Source organism: Microcaecilia unicolor, chromosome 1 (assembly GCF_901765095.1).
Source record: "Microcaecilia unicolor chromosome 1, aMicUni1.1, whole genome shotgun sequence".
In the NCBI taxonomy this organism is placed as follows: Eukaryota; Metazoa; Chordata; class Amphibia; order Gymnophiona; family Siphonopidae; genus Microcaecilia; species Microcaecilia unicolor.
The window spans coordinates 29,589,981-29,606,540 of NC_044031.1; the positions used below are offsets into that span (position 1 = coordinate 29,589,981).

General features: G+C 42.3%; 1 protein-coding gene across 1 annotated transcript in view; it reads right to left on the reverse strand.

The window, feature by feature from the left end:
* The window catches only part of LOC115462937 (zinc finger protein Xfin-like), a 117,252-nt gene that overhangs the window by 81,629 nt on the left and 19,063 nt on the right, over window positions 1-16,560 (reverse strand). Inside the window, exon 3 of the mRNA XM_030193074.1 lies at window positions 3,761-6,782. Coding sequence (XP_030048934.1) covers window positions 3,761-6,782 — 3,022 coding nt within the window. The remainder of the gene's footprint in view (window positions 1-3,760; window positions 6,783-16,560) is intronic.

The following is a 16,560-nucleotide window of genomic DNA, read 5'->3' on the forward strand; positions in this document are numbered from 1 at the left end:
GTTATAAGGCACAAATTATGTTTCAACGATTTTTATTGATGACTTGACAAAGCAAAGAAATTAGACAACCATCTGGTAATGCAAAAAATATAGACCAATAACAACACATTGAGTGCTCCTGCATATTGCAAAACGCCATCAAATTTTAACTAATTGAACTTCCCCCTCCCATACCCCTTCCCCTCCCCCCATTTTCATTTAGTAAATGACAATGTTTATTGATGATATAAACACAATAATAACTAAATCATTAGAAAATAAAGAGGGGGGGGGGGAGTTTTCCACCAAGATGTATCGGCATGTGTGGCAGGACGATTTTCTGTCCGAAAAAATGCAGAAAAAGGAACTTCCGTCAAAATAAATCTGCATAAAAGCTATGGGAGAAGGAGAAGCCAACCCTCAAGTAAGGATCCTCTCCTCCCCCCTCCCCCCATCTCCTCCACGCATCCTCTCAACATGACTTTAAAGTGTGTTCAAAATCAAACTTCGAGCCCTATGCAGGAGAGATTGAATATAGGTGTCCCAAGTTGCCAGAAACATTTTTTTTCCATTTAGGGGAGCATCTAGCTATCTTCTGTTTATACGGCACAAATTAAAGTAAAGAGTAATTGCTTGGGACCAACACTTCTATAATCAGTGCTGTTCTGATGTCTCTCTCTTTAACCACTATATCTGGTTTTCTTTCATAAAGCTTTTTAGCAGTTCCCTGGTGCCCTGCGAGTTTCCCCTCGTAATTAAAATATTTGCCACACTCAGAATATATGAATCGTTTCATTTCTGTGTGGATTCTCTGGTGTTTGGTGAATGTTGCCTTGGTCTTGAAACCTTACAACACTTAACCCTAGAACGCATGACGTTAAAAATATACATATTAACGTCATGGGGGCCTTTTAGGCCCCCATGCACATAATGTAGAAAAACACACTTAAATAACTTTCACAAGTTTATTTCAAAATTGCTCAATAAAATATGAATAGTGGACAACATTTTAATTATAATTTTTCACAGAAAACACCAAAAAATCTTTTTTTTCCCAAATTTCACGCAAAGACATGAAAACACACAAAAATGCATAGAAATCTATAGCAAACTAGCTGCAGCTACATTTTTATTCTAACTTTCTTTTCTATTATATTAGTCTTCCAAACAATTCTGACATGTTATTTTTTCAGAAGAGTGTTCTTTGCAAACAGTTTCCTTACAAGTGGAACAATATCGCTCAGTTTTCCTCTCTATGTTTCTTGGACACATGAAACAACGCTTTCGTTTTCTTTCTCCTGGCTCTGGAGTAATCTGAAACTGTACGCCACACCGTTTCATTGCTTCTTTAGTTTTCTTTGGCAAGCATTTCAAGTCGCTTCGCTCTATCATGTGAGGTATTACAAGTTCATGACCAAGGTCCTTCAAGAATAAGCGTCTCCTGTCCTTCCTCTGTGCATGAAATTCAGGATGAGTTTCTGTATAAATAATGAATGAATTTAGGGCTGCTACATCAAGCATATTTGAAAATAGTACTACAGGCCATCGTTTTGTTTGCCTCTTACACGAATATTCTCCCACCATCTCATCCATTTTATCTACACCTCCTTTTGTTGCATTGTAATGCAGGATGATTTCTGGTTTCAATTTTTGGTTATTGCTGTCAACACTGCAATCGTGATGCATGGTACTGAGTAAAATTACAGATTTCTCCTTCTTTGCCTTGTAAGATACCAAAGTCGCTTTGTTATTGAATCCAAAGACACTCTCATAAAGTGCTCGCTGACGATTGTGTTTGAGTGCTGCTGGAATTTCTCGTCTGTTTTGCTTTATAGTACCAACAAGTGTAATAGCTTTTGCAAGCAGAAAAATGCCTAGTTCAACATTGGTGAAATAATTGTCCATGGTGATGTTTCTACCTGAATTGAATATTGGAACAGTAAGAGTTTTGACTATTTCAGACCCCAGATCCTTCTGTACTGGTGCACCAACCTCTTTGCCACAGTAGATTACGCCATTTATGCCATAATAATTTGCAGAATCACACATCCAGAAGATTTTTATACCGTACTTGGCTGGCTTGCTAGGCATGTATTGTATGAATTTGCAGCGTCCTCTGAATGGTACAAGTTGCTCATCTACAGTAACATTAGTACTAGGATTGTAAAGTTTTGTGCAATTTTTGATAAATATGTTCCAGATATAACTGATAGGGGCTAATTTGTCTGTTTCAAACCTCGCTGCACGAGTTCGCTTATCATCAAAGCGAATGATCCTTCTAATTTCCTCATATCTGCCCACTGACATTGTCGCCTTATAGTGTGGATCAGAAAGTGGGTCCAGAAATAATTCTCGTATTGGGACATCATACGATTTTTGACTCCCTGCCAGCAGGAAAAGTCCAATATATGCATAAAGTTCCTCTTTTGAGATATTTTTCCAGGACTTATTTTTTGCTGAAGCGATACGTCTTCCTTCTAGGTTTGAACATAATAGGACCTCTTCTGCAATATTATCAGAAAAATAAGTACAGAATACATCTTTAGGGGTAAAGTAACTGGGACTTCCCACAGCTCCTTGAGCCTGTCTCACAATATTGTGTATTGGAGTACGTCCGACTAATGTAGGATTACTGTCCCAAAAAACATTCGTTTTGGATGTTCTACTTATCACTTCTTGAGGATCCACTAGATTCACTTCATCATCAGAAGAATCACTGGATGAGGATGTTTGATTAGCTGGTGGCAGATATTCTTCATCAGACAAAGATAGTTCACTTTCATCATCGCTTTGAAACATAATCGCTTCAATCTCTTGGTCAGTCAGACACTTGGAGGAAGACTGTGCCATTGCTGACTAGATGTTAGAAAATGAAACAGATTTCCTCTCAACAGCTTATCTTATCACAGGTCCTTCAGCAATTAGCTCACAGTGTATACTGTCCTCAGTGTTCAGAGGACCTGAGGTGATGTCATGGCCTTATCACTCCCTACAAAAATCACATGACATCCTCACATGTTATTATCCACACCCTGGCCCCTCCACCAGCATTACTGAGTACAAATAAAGTAACTTGAGACACAAACACTTCTGAGAACATGATAAAAACAGCGGGGGCCTAAAAGGCCCCCAATTCGTACAGATGTAGTTTTCACCAAACAAGCATTGTTACACCATAATGCCTATGAAAAAAAATTATATGAACAACTGGATATTATCAACAATGACATACTTGAGTAATACCTTGAGTTTCAAAATTCTAACTAAAGTAATTTTGCAGATAATAGCAAAAATGTAAGCATGGGGGCCTAAAAGGCCCCCAATATGCGTTCTAGGGTTAATACATGTAAATGGTTGCACTCCTCTGCGGATTCTCCTGTGCTGTAAAAGGAATATGTAATGAAGCATTTACCTGCGTCTGGGTTCTCTTGTTACACGAAAGGATGTCTATTTAGTGAAACCTTTACCACACTCAGTATGCTTTATGGTCACATATAAACGCTTTCACTCCGGTGTGGAGTTTTGGTGTATTGTGAGGTGCGGATTCTGACAAAAACATTTACCACACATATATAAATGGTTTTAGTCCTGTATGGGTTCTCTGGTGCACTCTGAAGCTTATCTTCCATCCAAAGATTTTATTACACTCACTACATGTAAATGGCTTCACTCCTGTGAATTTACATATTTATGAAACAAATAATATGTAAATGGTTTCATTCTTGTGTGCATTCTCTGGTGCACTGTGAGGTTTATCTTCCAACCAAAGATTCTACCTCACTCATTACAGGTAAATAATGTCACTCCTGTGTGGCTTCTCTGGTGCACTGTGAAGGATGTCTTGTCTGTGAAACTTTTACTACACTCAGAACATGTAAATAGTTTCACTCCTCTGTGGCTTCTCTGGTGCACTACAAGGCTTTCTTTCCAACTGAAGCTTTTACCACACTCAGTGCATGTAAATGGTTTCACTCTGGTGTGGACTCTCTGATGCAAAGTAAGGCTATCCTTCCAACGGAAGCTTTTACCACAATCTCCACATGTAAATGGTTTCACTCCTGTGTGAATTCTCTGGTGCGCTATGAGAGTTGAATTCCGACCAAAGCTTTTACCACAGTCCTTACAGGGAAATAATTTCAGTCCTGTGTGGATTCTCTGATGCACTGTGAGGGATGTTTTGTCTCTAAAGCTTTTAGCACATTCAGAACATGTAAAAGGTTTCTCTCCTGTGTGGATTCTCTCATGCACTTTAAGATGTGATTTCCACCCAAAGCTTTTCCCACACTCAGCACATGTAAATGGTTTTATTCCTGTGTGGATTCTCTGATGCATTGTGAAAGATGTCTTGTCACAGAAGCTTTTACCACATTCAGAACATGCATATGGTTTCTCACCTGTATGTATTCTCTGGTGCACTGTGAGGTGTGATTTTGACGTGAAGCCTTTCCCACACTCAGTACATATAAATGGTTTTACTCCTGTGTGGATTCTCTGGTGTATTGTGAGGGATGCTTTGGCACTGAAGCTTTTACCACATTCAAAACATGTAAATGGTTGCTCTCCCTTGTGGATTTTCTGGTGCACCAAGAGAGATCTCTTGTCTCTAAAACATTTACTACACTCAGAACATGTAAATGGTTTTTCTTCAGTGTGGATTCTCTGGTGCAGTATGAGTGATCTCTTTTCTCGGAAGCTTTTACTACACTCACAACATGTAAATGGTTTCTCTCCTGAGTGGATTCTGTAGTGCACTGTAAGGGATGTCTTGTCCCTGAAGCTTTTAGGACACTCGGAACATGTAAATGGATTCACTCCTGCATGGCTTCGCTGATGCACTCTGAAGCTTTCCTTCCAACTGAAGCTTTTACCACACTCTAAGCATGAAAATGGTTTCACCCCTGTATGGACTATCTGATGCACAGTGAGAAATGCCTTCCGCCCAAAGCTTTTTCCACACTCAGTACACGTATATGGTTTCACGCCTGTGTGGATTCTCTGGTGTACTCTGATGGCTGTCTTGTCACGGAAGCTTTTCCCACATTCAAAACATTTAAATGGTTTTTCTCCTGTATGGATTCTCTGGTGTAGTGTGAGGAGTGATTTCTTCCCAAAGCTTTTACTACACTCAGTACATGTATATGGTTTCACCCCTGTGTGGATTCTCTGATGCACTGTGAGGGATGTCTTATCACTTAAGCTTTTACCACATTCAAAACATGTAAATGGTTTCTCTCCCATGTGGATTCTCTGGTGCAGAGTGAGGGATCTCTTATCTCTAAAGCTTTTATTACACTCAGAACATATAAATGGTTTCATTTTTATATGGCTTCGCTGGTGCACTACAAGGCTTTCCTTCCAACCAAACCTTTTACCGCACTCTGCACATATAAATGGTTTCACTCCTGTGTGGATTCTCTGGTGCACCGTGAGAATCGATTTACGGCCAAAGCTTTTACCACACTCCGTACAAGGAAATAATTTCACACCTGTGTGGATTATCTGATGCACAGTGAGGCCGTCCTTCCATGCATAGCTTTTACCACACTCTATACATGTAAATGGCTTCATTCCTGTGTGGAGTCTCTGGTGCACTGTAAGGGAAGCCTTGCTGCTGAAGCTTCTGACACACTCAGAACATGCAAATGGTTTAATTCCTGTGTGGATTCGCTGGTGCACTGTTAGGTTTACCTTCTGACTAAAGCTTTTACCACACTCTGCACATGTAAATGGTTTCACTCCTGTGTGGATTCTCTGGTGTATAGTGAGGTCTGCCTTCCGCCTAAAACTTTTACCGCACTCGGGGCATGTATGCCGTTTCACTGCCACATGCATTCTGTAGTGAACTGTGAGGCTGTCCTCCGTTATGCTTTTACCAGATTTTTTATCTGTTGGTTTAACTGCTGAATGTTTTCTGAGGTGCATTGTGAGAGTTCCTTTCTGATGGACACTACCACCACAGTATATAGGATATTGTCCTTCACTTGTCTGGTCATTTGAAAGATTAATCTTAGCAAAGATTTTTTCAGAGTTAGCAGAAGAGACTGATTCTACAGCAATATCAGCTTCGTTATATTCTGTGATTGATTTCCTGTGATTGAAGATTTCCTTATATTCTGTACCTAACACTGGTTTCTCTTCTAATTGAAATTCTCCATTTCTTGTGACGTTTTCTTTGTGGTTATAGTTTTTGTCACAACTGTGACATGAAGATATTCTCTCATCAGGTTTCTGGTATTTTGCCTTGTTTGTTTCATTGCTAAAGCTTTTCTCATATTCTGTACTTGTACACATTCTAATTTCCTTATTATTTTTCTGGTGTTGCATTAGCTCTTCCTTCCTAGTGAAGCCTTCCTCACCTTCTGAACACGTAAAACAGGTCTCTACTATGCATAGTTTCTGTTGTCCTTGTCGGTCTCCCTTTTGGCTAGAGGTTTTTTCACTGTTTGTACATTTAAATGGTCTCACTTCAGCGCCAAATCTCTGCTGTGATTTCAGAGCTACAAGATCACTGAGAAACATCTCACAAACATCACAGACACATCTTTCATCTCTTGTCTTGTTTCTGTGCTCTTCCCCTATATGTGTGATATTAATAGTACTGTGCTCAAGCACAGCTGAGGCCCCTGGTGAATTTTTTTTCTGTTTATTTTCTGAGATCCGTTGATTTTTTCCCTTTCCTTCCTTGTCAGAACAGGAAGACGTTTCATTTTTTTCTCTTTCTGATAACCTCTTTTCCTCTTCAGTCTTCTCACTGAACCTCCAGTGATGTACCTCTGTATTACTGTTTCTGGAATCATCTTTCTCTGGATGAAAAAAAAGTGAACATTGGGCATTATTGTAGTAGAACAGTTTAACCAGTTCAGTAATAATACATTTTTTTTTTCATTTGTATGAAGTCTTTATTGAGTGTTAAAGAATCCCTGTACAAAGGATACTACATGGGCAAAAAACAGGTTACAATCTTGTAGGATAAATCTAACAAAGTAACCCCTGCACAATCCCCATGAAAATACTTAAACACACATCGGTAGCAACATGAATTCCAATGCTACGTACAGCTCAAAGACTGACCCCAAGTTTTTAAGGTTTTTTAGAACCCAACCCAACCCCGCCCTCCCAACCCCCACCTCTCCCAGTCAAGTACACAAAACTCACACTCCTCCCTACCCAACCTACCCCCCCCCCCCCTAACATGTACAATGTTGCAGGACGGGCTCCCATATTGCCTCCCATTTCGTCTCCGTGCAACATCTCACAGCCCTAAGTCTCTGCATTTCACATATGAACCAGAGTTTATTTAACCATCTCGTCAAAGGTGGGGCCTCCCTGGATTTCCATTGCCCTGCAACCACAACTCGCGCCGCCACCATCGCTTGCCTGACCAGCAACGCCTGAGACTTAGTAAGACCTGGTGGTTTTTTGGCAAATATAAAAAACTCGGGGGACCACTTAATAGGCCTTTGAATCCAGTGCTGCAATCTATACTGTATTGCTTTCCAATAGGCCCGAATTTTAAAGCAGGGCCACCAAAGATGTTCCATCGTACCCCTCTGACCACAGCCATGCCAGCACATTGGTGAAACTCCAGGAAACATATGATGAAGCCTAGCCGGGGTCAAATACCACCGGTAGAGCATTTTAACTACATTCTCCTGAAGAGGAACTAAAATAGAGATCTTAGACCAATCACCCTCATCAATAATCACCCCCAGCTCCTGATGCCACCTCTCTCTATGAACATGATTAGGGCCCAACTGTCCACGTAAAAAGGAGTACAGACATGTAATAAGACCCTTGGTAGTTTTGGAGTCTTCACAAAGGTCCTCAATAAACGTATCCTCACGCACTATGATGGTCTGAATCTCCTTTGAGCTAAGAAAATGTCTCAACTGACAATAAGCAAACAACTCATTAGGTAGTATAGGGAACTGTTCCTTCAGTGAATCAAAAGAAAGCAGGCGGCCTTCATCAAATAACTGATCCCAGGAGACCAGACCTAGAGATCCCCACCAGTAGAAAGGCCCTGGAGAAACACCAGGTGGAAAGAGTGGATTGTTTGCTATCGGTGACAGCTTAGATAGCACCACCTCCAGCCTAGCAAACAGCCCATCCCAGTAAAAAGAATGTAGAATAGATCGATGGACACAGGTCCTTACCCAAAGACCTATGCTTACGAGGAAGCCACATCATGGCATGAAGCGGACAAGAGCCTACCTCATGGATGGTCTTGATACCTCTCAAACGCCGCTCGCGCTTGAGCCGCCCTATAATACCACAAAACATCTGGGACACCTAGACCCCCCCTTCCTTCTATCCTTGTACAATAAAGCTCTAGGCAACCGAGGACGCTTATTAGCCCAGATAAAGCGAACCAATTTGTCCTGCACACCCGTAAGGAAGCCCCTGGAAACCCCAATACAAAGAACTTGGAAAAGGTACATCAAACGCAGTAGTACATTCATATTCGATACCGAAATTCTACCCAACCAAGACAGGTCCAGTTACATCCCACCTCTCTAAGTCTCTATAGAGAGCCTTCAAGAGGGGCGGATAATTGGCCGAGAACAGCTCTGAGATATTATGAGTAACAGTGACCCCCAGGTACACTATACCTCTCGTTACCCATTTAAAAGAAAAAGAATGCTGAAGTGACTCCAAAACCAGATGGGAGATACCAATCGCAAAAGCCTCTGACTTACTCACATTTAATTTGAAGCCTGAAACTGCTGAGTATAACGACAAGGCTTTCATCAGGTTAGGTAATGAGATTAATGGTTTTGTCAAAGAAAGATGAACATCGTCAGCAAAAAGCACCAGCTTAATTCCCTAGTACCAACCTGAATACCAGTTATATTAGGGTACGACCTAATGTACATCGCAAGAGGCTCCATAACCAATGCGAACAACAGTGGCGATAGAGGACATCCCTGTCTAGTCCTACGGGACAAAGAAAACATAGCTGAGTTACCTCCATTAACCCGAACACATGCCCTAGGTGCTGTATACAGAGCCCTAATCCATTTACAAAAACCCGACCCAATTCCAAAACGATCCAACACTTGAAACATAAAAAGCCAGTGGACTCTATCGAAAGCCTTTTCAGCGTCTAACCCATAGGCGGTCGGTGGCCCAACTGTTTGGGGAGGCTAAAGGGGGCGGGGTTAGGGGGTGGGGCCAGGGGTGGAGCTTAAATCAATAATTGTCTGATAACACGCAGAAAAAATAAATAAATAAAAATAAGTCACAATTAATACCTTTTATTAAATTTAGATATTAGATATGTATCATATGTCAAAGAATAAAGTGGGTTGCTCAAAGCATATTCTAACCACAATCGTTCAACTGCAAAACACTGTGCACAACTTTGTCCAAAAACACACTCAGAACCTTACTGTACCATAAATATTACACTGGGCAGACCTAATACACCAATATACCACCCATATGGAAAATGCAGACTGTCAACAATATGAAACAAGGGATCATATCATCACAATTCTCATGTAGACCCACAAAACACCCTAATTCATGTTTAATGTGGGATAAAATGCCATAAATAAGTAAATAAATATAAACTTTTAATGTTGAGCACTTGATTCTCAAAGTGGACATATTCCAAACACTATAATGAAAATAAAATGATCTTTTCTACCTTTGTTGTCTGTTGACTTTTTCTGATCATGCTGGCCCAGTATCCGTTCTGCTGCTATCTGTCCCCAGTGCAGGTCAGGAAGTCATCCTCCTTAAATAACTCCCTGGCAACCCAGGACACCTCCAGCCAACCCCCCCTGCTTTCCCAGCAGTAAGGTAAACAAACTATAAACCAATTTCTACAACTGCTAGAGGGCTTTCACTGCAGCTCCTGCTGTGAGGATGGAGGTAAATCAACAATTTAATCCCCTCAGAGCTGCTGGACTCCACAGCTGATCCATTCTGCTGCAGCAGGGGGGAGGCTTAGCCTCTCCAAGCCTCTTATACCGGGCGCCTATGGTCTAACCCCAATAAACAAACAGGAAGGTTCCGTTTCTTAGAAGTGTGAACCAAATTAACCATTCCGCGAATATTATCCATCGCCTGCCTATAGGGAATAAAACCCGTCTGGTCTGGATGTATCAACTGAGGTATAACTTTTGCGAGACGGTTAGCCAGAACCTTTGCCAAAATTTTTACATCAGAATTTAATATAGAGATGGGACGATAAGAGGCAGAATCAGTTGTGTCCTTGCCTGGCTTGGGAATAACCGCTATCCAGGCTTCCATCATGGAAGAAGAAAAATCACCTCCCACTAAGATCTCATTAATAATCTCTGCCAAGATGGGAGCCAGTTAGTAATAATAATTTTTTTTAAAAGGCGGTTAGCTTTGCAGAGTTCAAAAAAAGGTTTGGACGGCTTCCTAAAGGAAAAGTCCATAGACCATTATTAAATTGGACTTGGGGAAAATCCACTATTTCTGGGATAAGCAGTATAAAATGTTTTGTACTTATTTATTTATAAACATAGTAACATAGTAGATGACGGCAGAAAAAGACCTGCATGGTCCATCCAGTCTGCCCAACAAGATAAACTCATATGTGTATACCTTACCTTGATTTGTGCCTGCCTTTTTCAGGGCACAGACCGTACAAGTCTGCCCAGCAGTATTTCCCGCCTCCCAACCACCAGTCCCGCCTCCCATCACCGGCTCTGGCACGGACCGTATAAGTCTGCCCTCCACTATCCTCGCCTCCCAACCACCAATCTCTCTTCCCCCACCTGCTCCGCCACCAAATTTTGGCTAAGCTTCTGAGGATCCATTCCTACTGCACAGGATTCCTTTATGCATATCCCACGCATGTTTGAATTCCGTTACCGTTTTCATCTCCACCACCTCCAGCAGGAGGGCATTCCAAGCATCCACCACCCTCTCCGTGAAAAAATACTTCCTGACATCTTTTTTGAGTCTGCCCCCCTTCAATCTCATTTCATGTCCTCTCGTTCTACCGCCTTCCCATCTCCGGAAAAGATTTTTTTGCGGATTAATACCTTTCAAGTATTTGAACGTCTGTATCATATCACCCCTGTTCCTCCTTTCCTCCAGGGTATACATGTTCAGGTCAGCAAGTCTTTGCTCATACGTCTTGGAACGCAAATCCCATACCATTCTCGTAGCTTTTCTTTGCACCGCTTCCATTTTTTTAACATCCTTTGCAAGGTACGGCCTCCAAAACTGAACACAATACTCCAGGTGGTGCCTCACCAACGACTTGTACAGGGGCATCAACACTTCCTTTCTTCTGCTGATCACACCTCTCTCTATACAGCCTAGCAACCTTCTCGCTACGGCCACTGCCTTGTCACACTGTTTCGTCGCCTTCAGATCCTCGGATACTATCACCCCAAGATCCCTCTCCCCCTCAGTACCTCTTACACCCATTCAAATATGCTTGGATAAAGTAGCAGACTGGTTGACAACACATCAGCTGGTACTGAACCCGGATAAGACTACTACATCTTGGATAGTAGGGCAAGGCACATATCCCTCTGTGGTACCTGTGCTATTTGGTCAGAATATTCCAACAGTTAAGTCTTTTAGATATCTCGGGGTCATTATTGATTCCGCATTGACCTTTGAGGAACAAGTATCCGATGTAGTGAAAAAATCTTTCTTTCATCTGAGACGGCTTCGGTCAGTCAGAAATTCAATAAGTAAGGACTCTCTCAAAACGCTGACATCGGCATATATTACTTCACGTTTAGACTACTGTAACATTGTATATGCTGGGATTACTCAAGCAAACTTAAAGCGATTACAAAGAATTCAAAATACAGCAGCACGTATGATCTGTAGGGCCCGGAGGGATGATCGAGCAACACCTTTATTGCATCATCTGCACTGGCTCCCGGTCGAAGCAAGAATAAAGTTTAAGGCTCTTGTCCTGACACACAAAGCCTTTCACACATTAAACCCTAGCTACTTGTCGAATTTAACAATCCCCTACACCGCTATGCGAACTCTCAGATCCCTAACAGATAACAGGTTAGTCATTCCCCCTCTTACTAAGGCTAGATGGGAATCTACACGGAGATCGGCTTTTTTCTACCTGTCACCCTCCCTTTGGAATAGCCTTCCAAAGGAGATCAGATTAGAGAAATCTTATCTCCATTACCGAAAACTTCTGAAAACCTTTCTCTTTATAAGCTACGTAGAACAGAACTTAGCATAATGAGATAAGGTCAAAAAGACAAAGAAAAATGGGATAGCTTAACTGGATATTAGATTTTTAACTTGTATTGATTTATTATGTAGTTTATCTTGATTGCTGTGCTTTCCTGTCATGAATGGAATTCCTATGTCTGTTTATTTGTATATACCAATTTTTTTATATATATGTAAACCGTTCTGTTTTGCAGATGCAATAAGATACGGTATATAAATTAACATAAATAAAAATCAGACTCTCCCCGCCTAACACATAAGTCTCTCGTGGGTTTCTACTCCCTAAATGCATCACTTTGCATTTCTTCGCATTGAATTTTAATTGCCAAACCTTAGACCATTCTTCTAGCTTCCTCAGATCCCTTTTCATGCTTTCCACTCCCTCCCGGGTGTCCACTCTGTTGCAAATCTTAGTATCATCTTTGTTGCATTTGTACCCCACATTTTCCCACCTATTTGCAGGCTCAATGTGGCTTTCCCAGTACCGTAAAGGCGTTTGCCAAATCCAGTAGAGAGAACAGATACAAGGTTATGTTGTGTTCAAATAAGGTAGATGTATTCCAAGCTCCATTATTTATTTATTTTATTGCATTTGTATCCCACGTTTTCCCACCTCTTTGCAGGCTCAATGTGGCTTACAATATATCATGGATACTGGAAATAGAAAAGGATATACATTTGGTTTCATTAGGGTCGAAAGGAGGGAGGTTGTATGTTGTCCAGTACGGTCTTTGGTTTAGTTGTGTGGCCGGATGTGGGGATTTACGTTGGATCTTACCAGGTATTTGTGACCTGGATTGGCCACTGTTGGAAATGGGATGCTGGGCTTGATGGACCTTTGGTCTGTCCCAGTATGGCAATACTTATGTACTTACATACTTTTGTACTTCAAGAGATACAGATATAACATAAGATCACCTTTTGGCTCTTTCCACATATGTAGAAGAAAAGCTGAGCCGGGCCAAACTCCATTGTGTCCAGCATCCTCTCTCTTTCTGGTCTGAGTTACCAGTGACCAACAAATCCCCACAAGAAAGATCTATTTCTCATGGATCAATTCCAGGGGTGAACAATGACTCTCCCAAGTCTACCTGGCTACAAACCTTTATGGACTTTTCCTCCAACAATTTGTCCAAACCTCTTCTGAATCCCTCTATCTTAGTTGCCTTGACCACATCTTCTAGTAAATTCCACAGCTTAATTACACGCTGCATTTGAAACAAAATTTCTATGATTTGATTTCAGTCTGGTGGTCATCAGTGTTACGGTGCCCTCTTGTTTTTGCATTGTTTGTAAATGTACACAACTGTTCCGGATTTAACTGTTCCACCCCAATCATGATTTTATAAATTTCTATCACATCCATAAGTACATAAGTATTGCCATACTGGGACAGACTGAAGGTCCATCAAGCCCAGTGTCCTGTTTCCAACAGTGGCCAATCCAGGACACCAGTACATGGCAAGATCCCAAAACAGTACAATACATTTTATGCTGCTTATCCCAGAAATACGCAGTGGATTCTCCCCAAGTCCATTTTAATAATCCTCCATTCACAATCATCCTTTTGCTCACCCTCATTAAAGTTCTAATTTGTGTAGAGAACAGTAAGGGACACATCATAACTCAGCCCAGTAGGCTATTTCAGATATTACTTTCAAACAGGGCACTGTGGATTTCTTTTCATTTCTAAAGTTAGATAATGTTATTTTCCATTTTACCCCAAAAGTCACAGATCACACGTTCATCAGACCACATAACATGATCTCTTGAACGCTGTATCATAAGTGTATATACTCAGCACAGGAAAAAATAAAATTCTGATACCATCTCAGGATGCACTGGGCAGGGCTGGGCGCCGCCATTTTTGAGGCGGCGCCGATGGAAGAGGAGGGAGGCCACCTTCCTCCTCCAACTGAAGGTGGGGAAGGGTCGCTAGACCACCAGGTGGAGGGGGTTGACCCGCGGCCCACTGGGCCACCAGGAACATCTGAGGGATGATGGGGAGGGGGGTTAGGGAGGCTGGAGACCCCCCGGATCTCCAGCCCCCCTGAACTTATGTCGGGGGGGGGGGGGGTCAGGGTTCGTGGGGGAGGCTGCTGCATTGGGGGGAATGGGGGCCTGCTAGCATGCAAATGCATGCTGGACAGGGCTCACCATTCCTCCCCAATAGTCTGCAAACCCTAACGCCAGCTACGAGCTGGCGCAGGGTTTGCCGCAGCCAGCGAGCCAATCATTGGCGCGTTGGTCGCTGATCATTGGGGATGAATAGGTTTAGCATGCATTTGCATGCTACTTGCGCTAACAGCCCTGTTTTGCATGCTAGTTACGTTCAGAGCCCGCGAGCGTGTTGTTTCACGCACTCTGGGGCTCTGATCATGGGGCGGTAGCAAACGCAGGCACTAGTATGGCGCTAACAGCCCCTAGCGCCTGCGTTTGCTTCTGATCATCGGCCTACTAGTGAGTAAGTGGATTTCCTGGAGAAAACTGATATCCACTTTAATGCGAGTTGCTTCCTTGAAGTAAAACTGTCTTTTGTAGGGAGAGTTTAAACCTTTAACATTATATGACAGAAAAGGTCAAACTACCCATTAAATATGATGGCCCCAAGAGTTATATCAACTCTTAAACTTTGTGATCCCCACACCCTTCCTCCCTATACATCTACCCTCTTCCTGCCCAGTTAACACCTCACATACATACCAGCTAATCTCTACTTGAAAGAAAAATATTTGTCCCCTGTATCCGTTAACCCCCTCCCTTCCCACTGATTTTTTTTTTTTAGAGTTTAACAATTTTTATTCAGCATCAAACAAATCCTCGAGCAAACAACTAAACAACAAGTCTAGATAAAAACATCTAGTGATTACATAACAGTAATCAAGCATAACAGAATAACACACAAAAACATCACACAGCACAAAGCTAGATAACACATGATCCCATTTTCGTTTTGTGAGAAAACTCCCGCACCCTCCCCCCCTCATTACCCTACTTTCCCTGCAAATTTAACAGTTGTATGGGAGCCCCCCCCCCCAACCCTATCTTTAGCCCATAACTTAAACACTCATCAAGATGCCCCGGCGTCCGGATTCTTATGACCCCTGGTCATCTTCGAGAGGATAACATCCAATATTCCCCACCCTCCCTCCCCTACCCACGCAGAGAAACAATACCAACTTAGGAAACACTCTGAAACTTGTTTAATACTGCACTTCTTGCTTTATGGGAGATCGTTTGCAAATAACAATTCCAGACAGACATAAAAGCCCTCCTTCCCTTTGGGGAATTCCTAACAGCCCTCGCCTCCCATAACATAAAGGCGTGCAATCCATTTCTCCAGTACCAAAAACAGGGAGGCTCTTCCTGCACCCAATGCCCTTCCCACTGATTTATAGGATTCCCACTTTACTAAAATCAGGCAGTATAAAGAGCAAGCGACTGTCAAAATGTCCTTTCTGGCTTTCCCCCCCCCCCCCCCCCCCCCCCATCACCAGTCAATTGACCTCTATCTGTAGAATATTCCAGAAAAAGAATAAGGTGAATATCTGGTCTTCATCTAATCACACAACAAGAAACTGGAGCTAGGATTAGCCCAGCACATGGAAAAAGCAACACTATGGAATTCAAACACGCGTGGGATAAACATCTGTTTAGAAGGAATGGATCCACGGAATCTTAGTGGAGATCAGGTGGCGACGCCGATAATTGGGAAACAAAACGGGAGCTGGGCAGACTTCTATGGTCTACGCCCTGAGAAAGGCAAGGACAAATCAAACTCGGGTATACATATAAAGTATCACATACTGTGTAAAATGAGTTTATCTTGTTGGGCAGACTGGATGGACCGTACAGGTCTTTATTTGCCGTCATTTACTATGTTACCATGCTGTCCAATAATGAAGTTCCACAATGCTCGGCTCATCTTCCCTACATAATCGGGCTTCCTGCACATGCACCGTAACATAGTAACATAGTAACATAGTAAATGACGGCAGAAAAAGACCTGCATGGTCCATCCAGTCTGCCCAACAAGATAAACTCATATGTGCTACTTTTTGTGTATACCCTACCTTGATTTGTACCTGTCCTTTTCAGGGCACAGACCGTATAAGTCTGCCCAGCACTATCCCCACCTCCCAACCACCAGCCCCGCCTCCCACCACCGGCTCTGGCACAGCCAACACTTTGTCAGAGAGCACTGTTAGAAGGCAGCACAGACCGTGCAGTGGAGACATTGCTTGTTCTACAAGGTCTACGCTCACAGACGTTCCAGCCGTGGCCAAACACTGTTGTATCTCTGACACCCTGTGTCCATTATAAGTGTAAGCTAGTCCGATTGGATAGAGCCAGTGATAAGGGACTCCTTTAGTCCACAAAAAC